General features: G+C 42.5%; 1 protein-coding gene across 5 annotated transcripts in view; it reads right to left on the bottom strand.

The window, feature by feature from the left end:
- RAVER2 (ribonucleoprotein, PTB binding 2) overlaps nucleotides 1–20196 on the bottom strand; it is a 31127-nt gene continuing 10931 nt past the window's right edge. Inside the window, exons 3-14 of one of the 5 annotated variants that reach the window (XM_035333809.1) lie at nucleotides 18780–19249; nucleotides 16442–16633; nucleotides 15039–15165; nucleotides 13974–14056; nucleotides 10736–10840; nucleotides 10413–10524; nucleotides 9044–9297; nucleotides 6747–6858; nucleotides 6229–6374; nucleotides 4174–4263; nucleotides 3506–3634; nucleotides 1–733 (exon numbers count right to left, since the gene is read on the bottom strand). In XM_035333809.1, the coding sequence (XP_035189700.1) occupies nucleotides 587–733; nucleotides 3506–3634; nucleotides 4174–4263; nucleotides 6229–6374; nucleotides 6747–6858; nucleotides 9044–9297; nucleotides 10413–10524; nucleotides 10736–10840; nucleotides 13974–14056; nucleotides 15039–15165; nucleotides 16442–16633; nucleotides 18780–19249 (1967 nt within the window). In that variant the 3' untranslated portion in view covers nucleotides 1–586. The remainder of the gene's footprint in view (nucleotides 734–3505; nucleotides 3635–4173; nucleotides 4264–6228; nucleotides 6375–6746; nucleotides 6859–9043; nucleotides 9298–10412; nucleotides 10525–10735; nucleotides 10841–13973; nucleotides 14057–15038; nucleotides 15166–16441; nucleotides 16634–18779; nucleotides 19250–20196) is intronic. The other 4 variants (XM_035333810.1, XM_035333811.1, XM_035333812.1 and 1 more) reach the window with 4 other exon arrangements.

Genomic DNA, 20196 nt, shown 5'->3' with positions numbered 1-20196 from the left:
TTACTTATAACAAACATTTATTGAGAACATCACAGCGACTCTAGCGATACATTTGGTATATCTCCACTCCAGGATTAAGAGGAAATATTAAAAATATAAAGGTTGTAAATGCAGAAGTCTTAATCCTGGGATAAGTAAGCTTGAAAAAAACCCACGTTCTGAGTTAAAAAAATAAGAAAAAAATTACTATTAAGACTTTGTCTTTTAAATTCCTCAGCGTGAGGACTGGAGAAAGGATCATCATTCCCTCCTCAGTAATTTTATTGCTTTCAGCTGATAAGCTACCAACAATTACCAAGTTACTTCTCTTGGTCAGTTTCAGCCCACTGATAATTTCAGTGGTAGACAAAAATGGAAACACCATTCCAGCCTTTCACAAGGCAAGGCAGATTACGGAGAAATGGCTAACGTCGGATCGATACGTACGGGTTACTTGGCGACTTTGCCCGGTACACAGCGTCGTTCCTCTTGGGGTATTTATAAAACCCACGCAGAAAGAAATTTGTCTGAAGTTAAGGCAGCAATAAATAGGAGAGGTATGAAAAGCCTGCCTTCGCACGCCGAGGCAGGACGGGTTAGTTACGTCTCAATAAACGCGTTTTTTTTTCAGAGAGGATTCTGCGTAACGTACGGCTGAGCCCTGAGCTTGCTGGCCAATGTACTCCACCGGGCCGGGTTCTGGGGAGGAAATGAGGTACGAAGAGCCTCGCTTCTCACTTCTCGATGGAGCCACCTAAGGGCAAGAAGAAAATAAGTGACACATGATCCAGAGCAACAGCGTCAATAAATAAAGCTCCAGTCTGTGAATTACCAAGGACCAGGAGCCAACAACCAACTCCGAACGCCCCGCTCCTGCTTCACAGCTCAGCTATACACAGCGCATGAGTCAGTGGTTGTGCCCTTTCCCTACAAAACCAACCGTGAATGCACCGGTGCCCTGCTGTGCATGCATTTTTGTGGGGGCAAGGGGCTGCCGGGGCCAGGTGGCCCTGCTCCACGATGCGCGTGTGAAAAGCGGCAGCTCAGTGGCCATGCTGTCACCCTGCGGCGTCACGGCAGCTCCAGGCACGGTCACCCTCTCAAGCAGGTCCCCAGTGGGCCACCCGGTGCTCCTCTGGCTTTTCCTGAAGAGCTGAACGGGTCACCCTGCCCGGGCACAGCTCTCGTTGCAAGCAGGACTTTTAAGGACTCATTTCCTGGCCGTGCCAAAGCGTGTTTGTGTTGGGGATTACGGGCGGCCTCCTGCCGCTCGCAGGCATGGATTTACACTGGTACTGACGAGAAGGAGAGAGCAGTAAAGTAGTGTTTCATCAAAACTTCAGCAAAATGCCTCACACTGATAACACAGAAAGTCCCGGCGGCCCCGAACATGGTTTCTGGTGAGGGCACAGCTCCCCTAATCCTGTCGCAGTGCCCTCCCGCAGGGGCTCACGTTCAATTCCCCTTTGGTTGGCATCGGAGCAGGGAATGACCAAATCCACGGCACCTACAGCAACAGAAGCTACAGAGAGAGCTCACCACCCACACTGATGAGTGGTACCACTTCTCTCTTCCCCCAGCGTGTCCCTAATTTCATTACCAGACGGCTCAGACGCTCACCTTGCTCTCAAAGCCTGCCCTATCTGCCCCAGTAGCACCGGGCCTTGACCCGTTCACACCCTGCTCCACCACAGCGAGCAGCCTGCGTCCAGCCTGGCTCCTGGATCAGATGATGGGGGTTTGGCTCATGTTGAGACGAATATTTTTTGGTAACACGCTTCACAAACCGGGAAACTCATTCCTTTATCAAAAGAACAGCCAGGCTGACCGAGAGCCTCCGAGCCAAACACTCCTCAAGAAACCTCTGAGGCTCCCCTTACTAGGTCACAGCGGCAGCTCGGGTTACCCTTTGCAAATGTCCAGCTCCATTTTAGAGAGCACTTGTCATTATCACAAGTAGGAATTTGCTTGAGGAAAGACTCTGGTTTTCCCCCTTCCTCTCTCCTGTCCCTGTGCACGGTGCTGTGGTTCCTACAAAGGCCACACTCCTCTGAGCCTCTGCCACGCAGCTTGGGGCAGAGGGAGGAAAATGCACTGCAGGGCTAAGGAGAGCGCACACAAAAGCACAGCGGGCCCCTCTGCCTGCCCTCCTCGCTGAGATTTCTCTTTTAACTCTAGGAATGAGAGCAGTACCTGGCGGTAAGGCAAGTTCTGCTGCTGGTCAGCCCGTACCAGGGGATTGCTCTCGTTCTGCCTTCGGTGGAATCTGGCACTCAGACAAACTGCAGGGCAAGCTGCTCAACATCACCTTCACACGCAAGCTTTCCTCTTTAGGCTGGAAAGAAACTGGAAGGCAGCAGCTAACTCACACCCCAGACTTCTCTTTCATGCCGTTGCAATTATTCAGTTGCCAGTCGTATCAGAGTTGCTGGGGGAGCTGAGAGCACCGCCTTTACGGCACGCAGACGGAGGTTGCACGCGTCCAGGCCTTGCTCACCTTTATCCCCACACATCTCAAAGCCAGCTCCAGCCAGGCCTCGTCTGCTACCCAGTCGTGAATTCCTACAGCTGCCTGCTCCTTGCGTATCTCCTCCAAAAAAAGGGGACTCTCGTGCCAAGTGTGTGATGCGAAGTCGTTAATGCCAGGGCACCACCACGTGCTGACCCTGCCACCCCCACGGGGATTCGTCTCCACTCGGGAGGTGAAAGAAGAAAGGTTTTGCTCCCATCCTGCTGAACTGGCCTCCGCTCGGTCTCAACCCTACAGCCTCCTTGAAGCCTCCTCACCACCCATAGCATTTCTTCACCCCTCGTCAGTTTTATCAATGAAAACCAAATGTCTGCTGGGTCCAGCACTGCTCTGCTCATGCAGTCTGACAGAGGCAGGCTGTATCTGACACGTTATGTACTTCATCAACGCGATTTTACAAGGTTTTCCCAACAAGGATGCGGTTCACACTATTACAGAGCGCTGCCGTAACCGAATCACTCCACTCCAGAGCTTTCACCCCAGGGGCACTCTGCAAAATTCTGCCCTGTCTGCAAGTCAGTCAAAAGCCATCTGAAACCAGCACGAACCCTCTGCTCGCCTCCTCCTTCCCCTGCCTACTTTGAGGCACTTCTGCAGGTTGGCCCTCACGGACATGTTTCCCAGGAGTTTCTTGACAAATGTCTGACCTGTCCCTGCCCATGGGTTCTGGTGCCTGGTGGGCACTGATCCTTCAGGTGCTGGAGGCTCTGCAGGGATCTGCCCTACCACGGATTTCATCCATCACATCCACCAGGAGCCGCGCGTGCTCCCGAGCTACTCTGGATCCCGACGGGCTGCGATGCGGCAGAAAAGCTCTGCCTTAGTTTGTCACGGGTCCAAAGTCTACAAAAAGCGTTTTATTTTTCCTGTCGAGGCTGGGGAAAGGACTTGGCACAGCTGGGCCTCCAAAACCCTCTCGTTTACCGCTTAGCCACTTGGTGGCAGCATAAGACAAATGGGAACGCTTCCACCATGTAGCTCGGGATCTCCTCTCACCTTATTTACCGGGTTTTGTAGAGGAAGCTGCGAGCTGCCTGGCTGGAATGACCCCTGGGCTCCACTGTAAAATGTAGGCATGACCTGCAAGCAGGTACTGCAGTCTGGGTAAGATCCACCTGTCGATTCCTCAGCGCAGAATGGGATCCGTGATAAACCGGAATGTGAAAGAGAATAGGTCCGAGCATTCATGTTTACTCGATGCAGTAATGAGCACTCAGCAGACAGAAAAATACCTGAGTCCCACTCTGTTGCTAAAAACACGAGAGCACAATTCACAGCAGCTCAGGCATGCGGCAAAATGTAGGATTTCCTTTTTTACTTTACATAATTCCTTAAAAAACACCTGTCCTCATTGCTCACACAAACCTAGGGCTATAAAACGGCCGGGGCAGGCCTTCAACAGACAGGCTGAGAAATAACGTTACGGTGTACTGCTTCTCGGTAGGAGTATTTTAATATCCCCCTGAACAGAGCAGGTAACTTCAGATGGACGGATTTAGGGAGAGGAACAGCAGGCATCGTGAGTACGGATCCTGGAGGGTGGCTGTGCCGGGGCGCCCTCCCGGTACCAACAAGCGCAGCAGTGTCCGCAGTCCTAAAGCGCCCGTAGGGCTGAGGGGAGAAGCAGCCAACGGAGACATGAAGAAAATAAAATTCGTTCTCACCTCAGAGGCTTCCTTTTCAAATTCCTCGACTCTTGCCTGGGTAGAGTTACATGCCTGAGCATAATGCTGATACCACTGCTGAGCAGCCTCCTATAAAGGAGGAAAAAACCTCTTCCCATTAGCTGTCTACTAAGATCCCCTTAAATTAAAACAATTCTTATGACCTCACGGGACATAAGAATGAATTAAAGGCAAAGCTCTCGAAGAAGCATCAAAACATGGTTAACATCAACAATCCAAACATTTAAAACCACGTGAAGTGCATACAGATACCCGAGGCACCGCTGCCTTGCGGTGGGTGCAAGTACTTGGTCACTGCCGTCACACGGGAGGAACGGAAAGCACAAATGGAGGTGAACGATGGCAAGAGGCACCTCTACACCTAAGTGACATCACTGGAGCTCTTCATGCCTCTAACACTAAAGGTGATGCTAATTACTCTAATATGAGGTAATACTAAATTTTTGACAGCACGCTTCAAGGATTTGGGGATGCAAACTACCTCCAGGAGGCATCAGACTTAACAAAAATATTCAAGAGGATGTTAAGTGTTTGCATGATACACACGACAACCGCCCGCGGGTCACCTCTGCTGCTCCTCTGACCCACACTTGTCACCAGACCCGACCTCAGTGGGAGCTGGGCCTGGCCCACCAAAGGTCCCCACTGCAGCCAGCGCCGCGCAGTGGCCCCGTCCCTGCCAGCCCTCCTGGCTGAGGGGACACCCTCCTGACACAGAGCAACCCTGTGCCCACCTGCACGCCTGCTTTCTGTCCTCCAGACCCCACCGACCCTCTCAGCAGCCCTGCTCTACCCCAAAAGTCCTAGGGCAAGGCAGGGTTCCTCATCACCAGCCTGCGAGGGGAGAGGGGAGCACAGCGTGTTTCTGTCTGCCTGCTGTAGGATGGGAGACCAGGAGACTCTGGGGAAGAGGAAACGCTGGGACAGGGCAGGAGGAGAGCTAAGCACGGTGAGGATGGGTGTCTCAGAGCACACCTGCCAATTTTTACAGAGCACCTGTATGACAGTCCAGTTCTCGTATTTGTTTTGTATACAGCTGCATTTCTACGCTGCCTAGTGATGGCTAACGAAAATATGGCAATGTTTCACAAAGAGTCCCAGTGTCTGTGAAATCCTCTGGTAGGAGGACCTTGAGGAGGCTCAGAGGGACGCCCCCGTGCCCACCAGCACCTGACATGAGGTGAGGGGAGGATGGGGCCAGGCTCTGCTCTGCAGTGCCAGGGCAGGAGGCCCTGGGCACAGCCTGGGAAGTGCTGGGGGTCCTTGGGGGGAGCTCCGGGGGCGCCTGGACCTGGGGCTGGGCTCTGCTGTGATTCTGTATTGCTTTCAGTATTACCACAAAACATTCTCCAGACTAGAGGCAGCCCATCACCTTCATGGCCGTGCTCTGACCACCAAATGGTGAAGAAATCCCAAGCAGTGAATCCAGCTGGCAGAGGCTATACAAATTCCCAGAGCTACACAGGAACTTCTGGTACACAGAACACACTCTTCTCTGGGATCTAGCCAAAGCTCAAGAAAACATTTAAAACTGTCTTGAGAAGGAAAAGAGAAAAACTTCATGGTTTTGAAAAGAGACAAAAGCCAAGCTGGAATTTACAAAAGGAATAGTTTTTTCAGCTGACTGCACTGAATTCAGGTTTTGAGGAAGCAATCTTCCAGCAGTTATGACCCTGCAGCAGGGAACGCACCAGGGCTTTCTGTGCGTGACATCAGGTATACTTTGTGCTAAGTCTCTTCTGTACCACTGAAAGAGATACACTACCAGCGAAGAGGACTTACAAGGTTCAATCTGAAGAAAAGGGTGGGCTTTGGTTGTAGGAAAGCCTAGGACTCCTTAAGAGTGGTTCGTGATGCTGTTCAACTGCATGCAGGGCTATCAGACCACGCGTACCGAGAGGTGCATTAAAGGTACTCAGAGAAAAACAATGAGCAACTAGGCAGGGATCTCTGAGCAGCCTGCCAACAATCCTGCTACCAGAGCTCTGAGCGACAAACCAGTCTTCAAAACAAAGTGCTGCAATAACGACGTACCTGTGTGTACTCTCCATGCTGCTGGGAGTAATTAAAATAATTTTCCATTCCGTGTTGTGATAGAGCTCCCTGAGAAACAGCAGCATCCACGATGTTGTTCGGAAGTCCAGTCTGCTGTGGTGGACTGGAGGCTTTGCTGGCAATTGCTGTTTGTAACATAACGAACACACGAAGTTCACATAAATTCCACAAATTAGGTTGCACTAATGTAATAGCAGCATCTTGGGATGACAACAGGAATTGGCTAATTCAGATTAGGACGTGCTTAAAACTGAGCTACAAATCATTGAAAGGATTTCTACAAGTCTATCTACATCAAGCTAGCCTATCAGCTCTGAAAATCCACCCTTCTCACATAAAACATTAACTATGAGGATATACCACATTGCCATTTTAAGAACTCAATATTTGCTTAAAGACAAATGCTGTGGTCACTGGAATTACCTCCCAAACAGAAGAATGATTTGTACGTTCGGACTGAGGAAATTTTCAGCTCAAACCAATGAATGTTTGCTTACCTGGAAGACATATACCAGGCAACACGCTTGCCAAATTCAAGTAGGGGTTGGTACTAAGGCGTATTTCTTTTGGCGGTTCTCCTAGTAGTGAAGTCTGTTTTTTCAGAGGAGTCTGTGAAATAATTAGACAGATCCGTGTGTATTATGTTCACACAACACTTGTCAGAAATAAGATAAGTATCTGCATGGTTTTGAAAAAAGTCTACCCTCTGAAATGTAACAGGACAAACGTTTAAAATAAATACCGGGGACAACTATCTGGACACGGTGCCTATACTTTTTTGGACAAATTATTTTGCAGGAATGTTTCTCTTTAGACTGTAAGTTACTAAAGGATATTAAACAACAACAAGAAAACCTTTTACATTCAAGTAAATGCATAATAACCACCATAATGCCTCCAGATGCAGGTAGTTAGCATTTTGTACGTGGCCGGGACAAAAACAACTCTAGTCCCCCAGACACAAGCAAATGAAGGACAAATGAACCCTGGTCTGGAGAGATGATACTGCCTGTGATCTGCCATTATAACACATCTTACCAATCACTCTATTTATAAACCCTTACTTAAAAGAGGAAAATGTTTACGAGTGGAAATGAAGCATCAGAACTGACTCACTTCTCCAAACCACCAGAGTGTTTTCCTATGAGGGACTAGGAAGGGTACACTACCCGCTTATGTCCCCTTGACAGGGAAGAGCTCTCTGTGGAAGAGAAGAAAATCTGTAGCTATAGACAGAGTGTAATGGGAGAGAAAAGCAAAGCTCATTCCAAGGGAAAAATCATTGCCAACAGCTGCTGGTTTCAATAACTGAGTGGCTGGGTAAGACAAAACATTACATTACACGTATGAGCAGGAGATTTATGCACAGCATTAGAAAAAACACCAGAAATAAGGAGGAAATAAGTAGCTACGGCAAGTTACATAGCTTGTCTGAAATAACATAGCTCAAAGATGTTTACAAAGTGCTCTATTCTACGTTTAGTCTGCTCATTTTTTCAAAGCCCATTAAAGAAAAAATCCATTACTTTAATGGATTAATGCTATTTTCAGTAAAATAGCATTAAATCATCAACTTTTCAAAAACTGTGAGCATGGTTTTTGAACACAAAAAACTTCAGAGAGTGCTGAAATCCTTTCTCTCGATGCAAAAAAAAGGCATTTGAGATAGTATGACTGTTAAGTATCAGGACAGGGCTTGTGGATGTCTTGCAAAGGAAGTGATTTTTGCTAATTGGGACATCTGTCTACTGCTGCAGAAAAGGAGACAATTAAAACATCTACCAGGATTTTACCAAAATAACTTTTCCTGATAAACAATATATGCATTCATACAAATAAACGGAGTATCTAGACTTCTAATGGTTTAATTACATTTCCTTTTAACTTAATGAAATGCAGAAATAAAACACCAATTGTATATATTTATACACAAACACACCGTGTATTTTATCTAAGTGTATCTACCCATAGGTAAAATCCCACTTCATTACAGTGAAAAGTGACTTAAGAAGCATACTTTCTAAAGTAGGATCAAAGGTGTCTAACAAATGCTGACACCACTGCTGTGTATAATCTAATCACTTCAGGTGCTCCACAAACATGTAGGGAAAACTCAGATCTGATATCAATTAATTAAGAACTTGTCAAAGTACTTCTGCATATTATTAAAAAAAAAAGTAAATGCATAAACTAAATTCTGTTAGTGACAGGACACGCTGAAAAAATTTCAATAGATCATTTTAGTTCAACTTTAATCCCATCCCATTCCCCCCTGCCTTCACGGGAATAAATATTAAAACTGAAATGTCAGCTATGCTTAAGTGTGTACAGATTAAAAGTGGAGAATTTACACACACACACACAACACGCACCATCTGGAAACCCAAAGGCCCCATGTACCAGCAGAATTGCTCCTGATTAGTCATGTCATTCAACCACAAGTTCAATTTTCAGTCTTTAAAAGGGACACTGCCCTTGAGATAATTTCATCATCAAATACTATGAGGCATACACAGGGGGAAAAAAACCCTCTAGCACTGTAAAAGATTCCTTTGTTAATTCATTTGGACCACCAAAGAGCATTATTGTTCTCTCCCTATAATTCATAACTGAAATGACCTTAAAATGTCTCAAGAATGATCCTGTGATCTAGCAAATTTTAGTGAAGAAGTACAATAAGCAGTCGCAGTTAACTCTAAAGGTTATTCAAAAACAAACAAACAAATCCCCACGCAAGAAAAAACGATGAAAAGTACCACAAGAAAAGGAACCAATTACATTCAGCGTTCCTTACCCCCAAACTTGTATCAGTGCTTTTTAGTTGATTCTGTTGTTTGGCATGGCCAGCCCGCAAGGCTCCCGCAGGAAGATTTGTTAAGGTCTGATGATAAGGCTGCGATCCCGAGACAACCGCTTCGGTAGTTGATTGTTTCTCTGGAGCGTTATTTTGCCCTGGTATAGCTTGTCCAACAATGTGCTGATTCGGAAAGAATGGCAACATGCCCATCCCTGCTGCTGCTGCTGTTTGAATTGTAGGCAGATTAGATGCTGCAGTCAACCATAAATGGAGAAACTTTTCTGTTAGACAAGATTTATCAGTACATTTTGTTTGTGGTTTTTATTAAGCGATGCAAAAAACACTTAAGAGATCTATTTTACAGCTGTACAAGAACACTGACTTCTGATGACAGTTTTTGTTCTTTTATTGTCCTAGGAGCAAACTTCTTTAAAGGTAATTCTATAAAAGAAAACTAAAGAAAACTATAAAAGAAAGTTACTCGCTTGTAAAAAAGCCTCTGAACAACATCCTTAGAGGGTCCTGTGCTGGAAAGCGCGGAAAACCCCTGACTTCAGTTTGCATTAGTAGAATTCTTTACAAACTAAACAGCTAGAAAGTATCCTCTAAAATTAAAATCTAGACATTCAGAATACATTCAGAACAGGTTTCTTTTTTTTCCCCCCCCCCCCCACAAGAAAGGTTTTCCTTGCTACTGGCTACTACCATTAACCTAACTGCATGTGGAACTGCAGAATACACATCTCTATGGAGGAAACAAGAACCATGCTCTAAGCAGTATCACGACTCATCTTGCTTCATAGAAATTGAGGGCATCACTGGTGCAAGAATTTGCGTTCAAAATTGATTATCTGTCACAGAGCAGATGTTAAAGCTTAATAAACTGAATGCTAAGAAACTGTATTTGCAGCACTTCTCCAGCTACTCAGATTTATCTTCTTTGAAGTAACAAACCCCAACATTTTGATCCTGAATAAAAACATATTCCACATGTACTAGCATGGTAGTAACTGAGCAAGTAGAATTTTAAAAATACCTGCAAATATTCAACAAATGGCACAGTGCTCTTTCTTCCCTGAGTATGAGATGAGAGAAGTCAGGCACAACAAAGCAAGGCATTTCAAGTTCAAATGGCAATAGCCTGCTAGTTCAGCCGGCTAAAGCCAGTTATATAGCTATGTGCCTTGTTAACTTGCCTAACTATATAGCTATATGACTTATTTTATTGTGTAGCTCTATGCCTACCTTCCTGTGCAGTAACAAGGTTCAAACACATTATTGCTTTTGGTAAAGTGGGAGAAAGTATAGTTTTTAATTCCCAGGTGAGCATTTTTACTGATTTGGTATGAAATAAATTGTCATTTACACTTAAGAGCTTCTCCACGGGTTGCCATGCCTGAAGTCACCGATGGCATTACCCCTATTCCCAGTACTGTCTGAAGTAGCATTGTTGGAGGTTCTCCCAGCAAACCTGGTTTCTATAAGAAAGAATAGAAAACCATGTAAATGATTAACATAATCTGTCTGTAGCTATTTCTTACAACTTTCACATTCAGTTACTTTTTACATACACTAAATAGTTAAATTATACTAGATTAAAAAACAAACAAACAAACAAAAAAACACCACAATTGTTTTATCAGTTCTAAGAATGTCCAAAGACAGCCAAAATTGAAGTGATGACCTTACACTATTGGCCTGGACATTTTCAATCTTCATCAGTTGCTGCTGTGGCAATGGCAGGTGAGCAGGGCTCTGCAGCAGTAAGTTAGATGCGCTGCCCAGAACTGAACTCTGTGAAATTAATAAAAGAAGTGTCAGTTGACAGTCATGGAAAACAACATATTCTTGAAACATTTTCACATGATACTGCTTACAGAAATTTAAAGTAGTTTCTGAATTAATACAACAAAGGAACATAATTATTTCTTCTACATAATTAAAATCCTGATTTATTCACAGCAAGTGACTTCAAGTTCTTACAACCTTTTTCTCCCAGCGATTTTTTTACCTCACAACCACAAATATGTTTTCTGATGGCTTGTAAAGGATCAAGAGTATAGTCTAAATATAATCCAGTCTCCACTGAAGCTCCTGCATCTAAGCCAACAGGGAAAAGTTAGATGTGTTAGAAGCCTCTGCAGACAGACTAGGCAAGGCAGAGATATGGGAGTTTACAGTGTGCCAGTAAGAAAGATGAGACACAAGGACTTCAGTGGATTATGAGCTGTATGAATAAGGACTTCATTGTTTGTTAATGTTTGCATTGTGCCTTACATTGCATTTCTAATACATAATCTCTGTCAAACATCTACACGGTTTCCAGGACTGTTATAATTGGCAGGGACTCTCAACCCTTGCTTTGCAGTTGCCAAACAGTATCATTACTTTCAAAGAGAAATATCCACATATGTTTTTATCCCCCCTTCTGTTTGGAATTATCTACATGAACCTCTCTTCCAGAAACATTAAAAAGCTGACAATTTGTTTGCACTGTGATTTATAAAATCTACCAAATACTAATAGTTTTCATTCAAAGTTCCTGGACCATTGGTTGCCACCACAACTGAGACACTTCATCAACAACCTTGGGGGCACCACAGTCAGACTCTGACACTGGTATATTCAGCCAAATGTGCTCGGGCTCAAGAGAAGACTTATGTCCACTCTGTATCACAAAAGCACATTGTGATTCATGCTAGCTGAACACAGGCTTGAAATCGTTTTTCTGGCAGCAGCTCCTGATAGTGATTTGCCAGACAAAACATGAGTTGCTCTACAAACCTTCTTGTATGGCAGTGCACTGACCATGTCAAATCACAACCAGTATAGCCCTCCTTGTGGTTTGAAATTTCCTATACAGGAAGGTCACCAAAGCCAGGTAAAGAAGCTAAAAAGATGGCAGCTCTCAGGATGTAGAGCTTTGCAGATCTTACAGTCCCCTGCAGCACACCTCACACATATTTCCATGCCTAAGTATCTCTGTGTGGTAGGGCCTAGGCCTAGGCCGTTAAGGCCTCTAGGCCTTTAACGTGGTCTTTTCTTAAACAAATTCCTTCAGAGTTTTTCTAACTCTTTAAAACCTAACACAATACACCAAATTAAGAGTGTCACACGAAATCTGATGAGCTGCAGTGCTAGATTCTGGACTCAGAAACATGCAGTCTAACACAAAGGGCCATATATACATCGGGTACGCCTCTGCTATTTTAATTGTATTAGTAATTTCCGGTAGAAATTAGCCATGGCTGTTTATTGTCACTAATGCATGTTCTTTCTAAACTTCATTATATCAATAAAGAGAATATGCAAAAGTTTAACTGAAAAACTTTCAGAAATAAAAGACTGCAAAATCAGATTGGTTAGATTCCTCAGAAGAAAGTCTCTGGGTTAATAAAGACTTAGTAAATAGCTGGATGACTCAGGAAAACATCACTGCAACAGCTCAGAATGCATTGTATTGGCACATGATAACTGTAACTACGAGGAATTTAAAGAAAAAAGTTAAAAGTCTCCAGAGCTCAAAGAGTACTGGATGATTAACTCACTTGTTCAAATTTCTCTCTGTTGATTTTTATTTTTTATCAGTTATTTCATAATGTTGTGGCATAGTTATTCTAAAAATATTGTTTATACTCATTAAATTACTTTACAAAACTTTGAACATAAAACAGCAAAAGCAAGATACACAGGAAGCTGAATCAGTGTGTATCTGAGGAGGTGGTGGGGAGAGCTAAGCCAAGACTCTGTTTGTTCTTGTATGCTGTATACTGAATTTCGGAACAGTAACAACAGTGGCCTGGTTCTCTGGCTTTAGAGAATACTCTGAAATAAGTCACTGAATAACAGAAAAATGTGCCTAATAGAAGGATCTGGGATAATCAAATCACTGTCAGTAAAAGTCAGGTTATTAGATCAGGTTTGGAGCTAATTAAGTGACAGGAGGCTCCCTGGAAGTGAATTACACAAGTAAGTCTATCCAAAAAGAAAGAACTAAGTTGTTTGGCTACAGTACTCTAAGCCAAAAACATTGGATCATCATCAATCACACTGTTAGCTGTGTAGAACATGCCTCTCTCCAGCTGTGATTAGAAAACATTCACATTGCCTTCCAAGGAAGCATAGATTCTCCAAGAGAGAGCCCCAGCAACTAAATATACCAATTGAAAATGTCATTTAAATACAAGAAGTACAAGCAAATGATGATATATTTTTTCATTGCACAGGACAAAAGCAATTCATTTGATGGGGGAAAGTTAAATAACATATTTCACATTCATAATGGATATATTCACCCTGCGGTTTTTTAGTAGAGAAGAAACAGAAAAGCTAAATATACTTAATATAATGAGTAACTCCGTATTTTAATTTAGTCTGTTTAAAGATCTATTAAGTCTATGTTTGCCAAAAGAACAGCACAAACAAGAACTAATAATGAAATGGATTTTTAAATGGGAATTTCTGAAACATCAGAAGTAGTAAGTCAAAGCAACTGACTAGTCCCTCAAAGATACTTTGGAATATTCCCCTCTGTTGACATTAATGACATATTTTGGCTCCTGGCAGCGCTGAAGACAGAACCTCAATATAAGGTGGAAGCTACGCTGGCTGCTGGCCAAATGAACTGCTGTGCTTGTGGGTGCTATGTTAGCCTGTTCTCACCACTTTCTAGGACAAGTTCATCCCCAATATCCCTTATAGGGTAGCAGGTGTTAGCAAATAAAAAGCTAAGGTAAGGTAAAATAAGTCACTTGTGAATAGCAAGCACAGTCTGCTGCTCTTACATCCCCATAGGAACCTCATCATAGAGTGTGTTTTTTAAAAGACTGCTTTAGTAAGCTCACTTGATCTTAGCTGCAATTTTTTGAAATTTTTAAAATATTTTTTTCATGCTGAGATCTCCAGAAATAGCTGTTTCGATACCTACCTGATGAACTTTATTCAGCTGTAAAAAAGGAGGGGCAACTGCTGTATTTATAAGGTGAGGAAAACCTGCAGATGCTCCAAGAACTGTTTAAGAAACAAGAAAGAGTTGCAGTGACTTTATAAGTTACGCAAGTAATGATCTTAGTAATAGTTATCCAGTATTTTTTAGATCTGGTATCCACAAAACTTTCCAGTATACTATGGGGCATTATAATGAAACCTTTCAATACAGCCAGCTTGGATCTGCAATTAACAACACATTAGAGATCAAAAGTACTTTCATGGAGCTCCTCTAAATCTGGCAGTTTAGCTCCGAGGCAGAAATGCCTGCAGCTGATTGCCAGACCAGGGCATTAGCTAAGGTGCTTTGAAACACATAGTCACTTCCCACACAATGTCTTTGTATCTTCTGATGTCATTGTAAAAACAGAGAAGTGAGAAGCAATGTATTGTACCTGTAAATAAATGTATTGTATATGTAAATACTGTCGTATTTACATCACAAACTTAGCTGTCCTCCACTTGAGTCTTCAAATTGTCTGTCTCCACTCCTATTCCTAATACCTTCACTATCTGAAATATGATGATTGCTTAAAACATTTATTCACATCCATCCTAATGGGAAGGCAGAGAAATGCTTTGGGCTAATGCTGTTCTTACTGTTGTGTACAACTATGGTAACATACAAGCGAATAAGGACTTTAAACTGGAATCAAGAGGAGAGACACTCAGGCTGCAAATTCAGATCTCAAATCAGATATAAAGTTGAAATTTTAATTAAATCTGCAAAAGACATTTCATTTTAAGCCTAACTCTAAATGACACTGAGAGACCACAGAATTAATATAAGAACATTTCTATAGGTAACGCTATGTGCTACCCAGGCACAATACCCTATCAAACCATCTCTTGCTTTTGCTTTTATAAAATGTAAAAAGTATTTACACAGACACACTGAAACAGTGTCTGCACAGATTTTGGAAGTGTATGGGTGCTTCTCTCCTGAGCAGAAAGCTTTGTCTCACAAAGAACAGGGTTTCTTTATTAACCCTTTTTAACAACTTACCAGGTTTAACAGCATGTCCACGCAACTGGGGCTGCAGCAGTACTTGCAACATTGCTGGATTATTAAAACTTTTCATGATCTGCACTAGATTCGGCTCTGGAAGCAATCCTTTTCTGTTGTTTCTCATCTCAAATTGACAGACACAAAAATGTTACAAACAGGAGATAACAAAGAATGCATTTACATCCCTGGAAAAATTCTATTTCCTTGAGTAAGGAATTATAAAGATTGAAGTTCAAACATCCACATGCCAAACCTAAACAATTAACTCCTTCCACTTTTGTTCTCTAGAGCTAACTGACAACACTTGCCAGCACTACCTCTCCTCAGGTAACATGAGTATTGTCTTTCTTACCTGTCTTTCTTCGCCTTGTCTACATTTCTACTTTCACACTTTTTCTGTTGCTCCCTAACACACTTAGCAGCATCTGGATGTTTCCACCCCATCTCCAAGATTTTCTGGAGTAGCTAAAGGTGTAAATCATAGGTCAACATGGCAACTTACACACTACAAATTATTATTTCTCAGACCACAAAGAGCTAAAAGTTGTGTGACATTAATGCAGGTATTTCATTTTACACACACACAAAAAAAATAATCCAAACATCTGCTTCCCTGTTCCCTGCTCCTTTTCCCTCAAATGAAAAGACTAACAAACTACTCCTCCAAAACTTCAAGTGTATTTTTTCCTCAGAGGCATTTCTTATTTCCCTTTTAACCAAGAAAGTGTTATCAATAAAGGAGGATACGAAAGGCAGTGTTAACAACAACTCATGCTATCTTGTAATAGCACCACGCATCTCTTTTATAAAGATGTGGGCTGAAGCTATCTGAAGTAATGAAACTGTTCTGCTTCTACTTTTAAGACAGCTTCTTGTAACACTTATCAAATCCAATTTTCTGGGAAATAATTTGATATGACCAGTGGGTATAAAAAGCTTTCTTCTATGTTGAGCATGAAATTAAACTATTTCTCCTACCTTGAAATTGATCTTAAAATTGACATATTCTTGTCTGTTTTAAACCAAAAGTAAAACTCTGTTTTAGCTCATCAAATGTCTCCATCTCAATTTGCTTTTGTTTTGAACTAGAACAACTTCTCTTGCAGAAAATTGATTTTAATAAAATCCCAGAGCTACGCAAGTATAACTTTGTAGTATCTTCTAGCCTTATTTCACCCTTCCTCCTTGCAGTATACCACCTTCTTTAGCCTAGGAAAGAGACTGAGTTAGGCTGACTAGATAAAAAAACAAAACAAACAACCAAACAGAAAGCCCAAACAGCTACGGCTTCCAGAAGCTTGGCTACTTTTTGTAATGCAAAGCAGTGAATCCCTTTGACACAACTCATGTTGCTCAAGGTATAACAAACTCATTCTGAAAACAGATTTGCAAAATCTTACCATCCTTTGTGCTGCTATAAGTGCTGCTAACGTGCTTCTCCCTGGCGCTCCTGGAGCACAGTAGGACACCTGGATTCTCTTCCCTTTGATAATCATGCCATCGGTGACTTCGTGTACTTTCTCAGCCTGCTCTGCAGTTTCGTACTCAACCACTGCGAAGTCACCAATACAGCTATCTTCATCCTGAGCAAACTGAAACATTTCACAACACACTGAGCAAAACAGAGAACTTCAGGAACCGTCTTGAAATACTTTCACCTGTCCCCTGCAAAATACTTGGCTAACAGTTGATGTACTCTGTTAATGCCTACCCAAATTAGTACGTTTCTTTTTCAAATGTGCTAAATACAAGTATCATAGCTTAGTATTAGATTTGGCATGCATGCTGTGTCTACTTGAATTACCACCTTAACTTCCATGTAATCTCATGGAGAACCTGAGCTGTGAAACATATTTAACAGTTATTTAACAGAATAAAAAGGGTGAGAAGAAGAATTTAAATAAAGATGTGTTCTATGTTTTTTTTTAATTATTTTTTGCAGGATAAGAATTATAAACTCTTTACTGTTCAGTTTTTAAGCCTACAATAACAAAAATGTTGTTCCTCAGACTGCATGACAGTTGTTGAAACATGTAACAATGCAAATTCTACTGCTATATACTGCCTTTTAGGAGAATCTGAAGTCTGTGGCTGCATTTAGTGCCAACAGAAGATGCCAGACTGATCAATCAAGCAGACTGGAAACAGGCTTACTTGTCAAACAATGCTCTGTCCTTTGTTTGCAGAGTTTTATAACAGAATGAGCAGATTTAAATCAAACAAAAAAAAAAATGGGAGTGAAAAGGGAGGGAGTAAAGCTTAGGCAAAAATATCCACTCTGAAAATGATCAGAAATGACACACTGACACTGGTTGTGAAGCGGAAAAGTAAAAACGTCTCAAGATTCTACTGGAAAAAAACCCACAGCCTATTCCCAACAGTTTGGCTGCATAAACTTACAGTAACAACTGAAATAGAAATCTCAGAGATTTTCAAGAAAAGAGGGGTTATCAAATCTTCAATGCCATTGCTGAAGACTCGCCTCCGGAAAGAGCTCTAAAGAACACACGTATCTTGATAAATATTGCTGGGGAAGCTGATAACAGCCTCTGGATTATCTGGCAGCTGGAAGAATGCCCCAAACTAGAAGACTTTAAAACATTGATGTATTTAGCTAATTAAAAAAAGATGAGGCAAGTGACTTCATTACAGCATGCAATAACTTCTTTCAGAAGAAAATCCTGGGGAGCACTGGCTGCTCACCCTAGTAAGCGGTGAAGCGAAGCAGAAGTCAGATAAATTCAATCCAGGAAACAGACACGAGTACAAAATAACAAGGGATGGGCAGTTTCTGGAAAGAATTACTTGCAATTTATTCATCTCCTCATGTACTTGGATCAAGCAAGTATATGGTTAGCTGACAACTAATTACTGGGGTTCCAAGCAGCACTAGAGAAAATGTGCTGGCCTACAGGTGGGTCAGGCCAGAGCCCGACAGAGCTTCTTGTCTTAGCTGCTGAAAGTCTCTGATCACTTATCCTTGAAGCTAATCCCTAAGCAGCCTTCCCAGATACTTAAGAAAACAAAAAACAAGTGAAATCATACCCAACTGCGACTACAAACAAAGCTTTCTTTTTACTGTCTGTCTAGGTGTGCTTGTCTGCACCACTTCTATGAGCAACATCTTATGTGTGGTCTAGTATCTCACGAGTCATAAAGACAGAAAGGAAAACTTTACGCACACAAAGGCTAGTAAGGATCTACCTCTTCTGTACCTGCAAGCTTTCCAAAAGATGCAGCACTTCTGTCCTCATCAAGCCCAGTGACTCATTTTCCCGTTAAGGAAAACTCAGTAAATATTTGCAGAGGTTTCTCAAATGTGTTAATGTTATACATATATTCTTCCTGATCTCCCTGAACTGTTGCACTTACAGTATTCACACACTCTGGCTTGCTTTACTGAGCAATAAAACCATCAGCCCCATTTACTTTAGAAGCTCTCTAAAATATTTCTAAAATGATTTTCAATAAAATACACGAGAAGTGGATGTGCTATAAACATTTTGCTGGTGCTTAACAGGAGTGGTATCCTGCCGAATTCCCAGATGACACGTAACAATCACTGTGAATCCGGACCACTCAAACATTTGTACCACATCATATTTTGCAATGCAGATGCATGCTCACTCACCACTTCAGTGGAAAATAAAAGGCTAAGACTGCAAGCAGGGAAGTATGCCAATCCAGAACTATTTAAATCATGACCTTGACCTTCCAAAAGATACATATTCAACATACCTGGCAGAATACAGGTTTATACTTCAGTGAGAAAGCCTGCATCAGTTCTTTTGAATCAGCGGAGTCTTTTTGCAGTTTATCTACACAAAGGCACTTGGAGTGAATAAGACTTGTGGTCAGCTGGTTCACATCCATCCACTGTGCAAAGAGAGTGCTCTCTTCTAACTGTTTCCCCAGAAGTTCCAGTCTCGCCTTCGCAGCAGAGTCCTTCTTCATATATTCCACAAAACCGTAGCCCTTGGAATGGCCAGTAACTTCATTATACACCAAAAAACACCTCTCGACATTGCCATAAGCACGCACAAGTTCTTCAAACTCTTCTAACGTAAACGAAACGGGCAAATTAGTGATGCACAGCAAAGCATCTGTTGGTTGGAGTTGCACGGATATTTCTTTTCCCCGAAGAGAATACTGGTGAAATTTCCGAATCGCATTTTGAGCCTGCTCTCCATTCAGCAGAGTAACAAATGCTGTAAGAGACCAAAACAAGTTACATCGCTTATTACTTTACAAATAATCACTCTAGCCCCCCTCGCCTCTATAAAAAAAAAACACAAAACCCACCAATAGAAGTCACAGGAAAAATAAGAGTTTGGGATTTACTCTGAAGATGCAATACATAGAAAGAAATGCTGTAATATGTACTTAAAAATCTGAGAAATGTAGATTTACAAAACCTCACTACTTGTAACACGACAGAATCTTACATCTGGGAAACAAAAAGTAATGACGTTTTCTACTTAGGCCAACATATCAGTGATTCAACTAGATTTCTCTGAAGACAGCATCCATACGGTCTCACTAGGGACTTACTGCATCCTTTCTGCATTGTGAGTCTCTAGGATATTTCCAGAAATTGCAGAATCACAGACCAGCTGAGGCTGGAGGCACTCCTGGAGGCCAACCTCTGCTCAAGTAGGACCCCCAGAGCTGGCTGCCCATGACCATGCCCAGACGGCTTTTGAAGATGTCCAAGGACAGAGGCTGAGCCATCTCTCTGGGCAGCCTGTGCACAGCACCAAAATGTTTCCTGATGTTCCGAGGAAACCCCCCCATGTTTCACTTTGTGCCTGCTGCCTCTTGCCATCCTCTATAGAGCATATAACAGTCTGCAATGAATCAAGCAGATGGAAGATAATTTACGGGTTTGGTTCTTGAGTCCCGTTGAAGTGTGCAGCACAGGACAGCCACTAGCAAAAACTTTGGTTCAGGTAAGGGAAAGAAAGATGCAAGTCTACAGCTCTAGCTGAGACATCCTCAGCACTGTCAGCCAATTGCGGACACGGGGTTGGGCACTGGACAACTTTCATAGCAAAGTGTGAACTATCACCTCCAGAAAACAAACATTTTTCTGCTGGAATTGAGCCTTCAAGCCCACAGATCTCAGCAGCAAGTACCACACAAGTCTTCACAATGT

The sequence above is a fragment of the Oxyura jamaicensis genome, chromosome 8 (assembly GCF_011077185.1).
Source record: "Oxyura jamaicensis isolate SHBP4307 breed ruddy duck chromosome 8, BPBGC_Ojam_1.0, whole genome shotgun sequence".
Taxonomy (NCBI): Eukaryota; Metazoa; Chordata; class Aves; order Anseriformes; family Anatidae; genus Oxyura; species Oxyura jamaicensis.
Note: the sequence above shows the minus strand (reverse complement) of the source record. Positions and strands in the feature narration are given on the sequence as shown.